The sequence below is a fragment of the Frankliniella occidentalis genome, unplaced genomic scaffold (assembly GCF_000697945.3).
Source record: "Frankliniella occidentalis isolate FOCC.00 unplaced genomic scaffold, Focc_3.1 Scaffold118, whole genome shotgun sequence".
Taxonomy (NCBI): domain Eukaryota; kingdom Metazoa; phylum Arthropoda; class Insecta; order Thysanoptera; family Thripidae; genus Frankliniella; species Frankliniella occidentalis.
The window spans coordinates 553495-555383 of NW_026267246.1; the positions used below are offsets into that span (position 1 = coordinate 553495).

Consider the following 1889-nt stretch of genomic DNA (forward strand, 5'->3'; position numbering starts at 1 on the left):
GGGCGGGGCGGGGCGGGGCGGGGCGGTGGCGCGCGCCCACTTTGAAGTCCACTGCAATCACTCGATTGTACCGGCGAAAGGGATGCCGCGCCGAGCACGCGGGGTCGGTGGCCGCGGGCCGGGCGCGGTGCTCACAGCGGCCACCACGGGCAGCCCTTCTCGTCGGCGCCGTTCGAGCACCAGATGACGCGGTCGCAGCGCGAGGCCGCCGGCAGGCAGCGGCCGTCGCAGAAGACGGCGCCGCCGCGGCAGTCCTCCGGGTAGCTGCAGCCCTCCTCGTCCATGCCGTTGTCGCAGTTCTTGATGCCGTCGCACTGCTTGGAGGCCAGCACCGTGCTGCCCTCGCTGCACTCGAACACGGGCCTCGTCGGGCAGCCCACCTCGTCGGCGCCGTCCGCGCAGCGCGCGATGCCGTCGCACCTGCCCGAATAGTCTCATCAGTACACTGCAAATCGGGGGTGTGTCCAGCTACTGTGCGACTTGAGTTGCACGACCCTAGAACCTATGCAACTTAAGTTACAGCTACTGGACACCCTCGATTTACCGAGTAGGCATAACAATCTGCAGAGTTGCCTCAGAAGAGCGGCGAACAACGCGAAACAATCGGGAGAACATTTACTGACGAGGGTGCTCCCTGCTACGCACTGTTACCTGTGAGCGCAGCGGCCCTCGCAGAACACGGCCGTGGCCGCACACTCCGTGCAGTTGCGCTCGTCAGCTCCGCTGTTGCAGTTGATGTTGCCGTCACAAACGTACTTCTTGTCGATGCAGCGACCCTCGCCGCACGCGAATCCTACCTCCCTGAAGGCAGGAATTGGAAGTTGATACACCGAAGTTATCAAAACTCCTACACCGTGTAGGGGTGTTCTTGGTGTAAGGTTCAGGAAAAACGTCAAGTGCCATACGACTTCCATTATGCTTCTTCATAGATCAACGTCAAATTTTCATCGAAATCTAAAATTTACACCTGATAAGGATATACCCTGTTAGGCCACTGAAAGGCAAGGCCTAAGGTCTTAGCAGATCTAAGGAACCACGGGGAACTGATATCACAACTGCAAATTTAGTAGGAGATATTAACCAGAAACTGAATGAATGTTACACTTTAATTGGTGCTCGGCACGTGTGGGGGCTGGCCACGTCGTGGGCCTCTGCCAGTACTCACGTATTGCAGCCCGCGCCCTGGGAGGCCCCGGTGGCCAGGAGGAGCACGGCGACGGCCAGGAGGCCCCGCAGGCCTCGAGCTCGTGCAGAAGCCATGGTCAGACTGACCGGGCGGGCTGCGTCTACCGCGTCCTCGGCTAACGCCTGTCTCGCGGCCCGGGCCAGGGTTATCGAGAACCGAGGTCATCTCGCGACCTTCTCTTCTATAAGAACGGCTGGCGGTGTGATAAGGATTAGCACAAGGAGGGGATATAGTGAAACGATTACGGAGAAGAAATTGGGTAAATAAACAAACAGAGATGCAGCCGCAGCGTAGCTCACCACGACATGGCCTTGCACTTGGATTTGGGGCCGGCGGGCCGGCGGGGCCTCGCGAGGGACCGAATCGTTAGATTGAGCTCAAGGGATCGTCCAGAAAGTATGATGCGGCCGTCTTTTGGCGTTACGAAACCGCCAAAAGTTCAGCCAGAGTAGGCTCTCAGAGCGCCTGCTAGGTAGGCAACTTCTCGCCAGTAGTGCATGGGTGTATGGCGGGTTGGCCTACTCCCAGTCCTGCAGGCGCCGAGCCTCCGCAATTTCCCGTTTATGAATCTGAGAAAAACGTACGCATTTTATGGGCGATCCGCAAGGCGCGTGGGCCTTAGCACATTGAGTGCGGTGCATTTGTAGACGGTCACCAAGACTGCTCTTTTTCGACGATCCAGTCTTATACCAGAAGGTTAGCG

General features: G+C 58.6%; 1 protein-coding gene across 1 annotated transcript; it reads right to left on the reverse strand.

Moving 5' to 3' along the window:
- Window positions 1-40: 40 nt before the first annotated feature.
- LOC113204020 (very low-density lipoprotein receptor-like) lies at window positions 41-1320 on the reverse strand. The gene is made up of 3 exons (XM_026419022.2): window positions 1166-1320; window positions 652-801; window positions 41-420 (listed from the first exon to the last, which is right to left on the reverse strand). Exons 1-3 carry the CDS (start codon window positions 1258-1260, stop codon window positions 132-134), a joined length of 534 nt encoding a protein of 177 aa, XP_026274807.1. The 5' UTR covers window positions 1261-1320; the 3' UTR covers window positions 41-131.
- Between the last annotated feature and the right edge of the window lie 569 nt (window positions 1321-1889).

What these genes read in the sequence shown, in the direction of transcription:
- LOC113204020 (XM_026419022.2), bottom strand. Translation starts at nt 1,260, where the DNA reads ATGGCTTCTGCACGAGCTCGAGGCCTGCGGGGCCTCCTGGCCGTCGCC. An exon ending in CAGGGCGCGGGCTGCAATAC is followed by an intron (nt 802 to 1,165) that starts GTGAGTACTGGC and finishes TCCTGCCTTCAG; the next exon opens with GGAGGTAGGATTCGCGTGCG. An exon ending in GAGGGCCGCTGCGCTCACAG is followed by an intron (nt 421 to 651) that starts GTAACAGTGCGT and finishes CTATTCGGGCAG; the next exon opens with GTGCGACGGCATCGCGCGCT.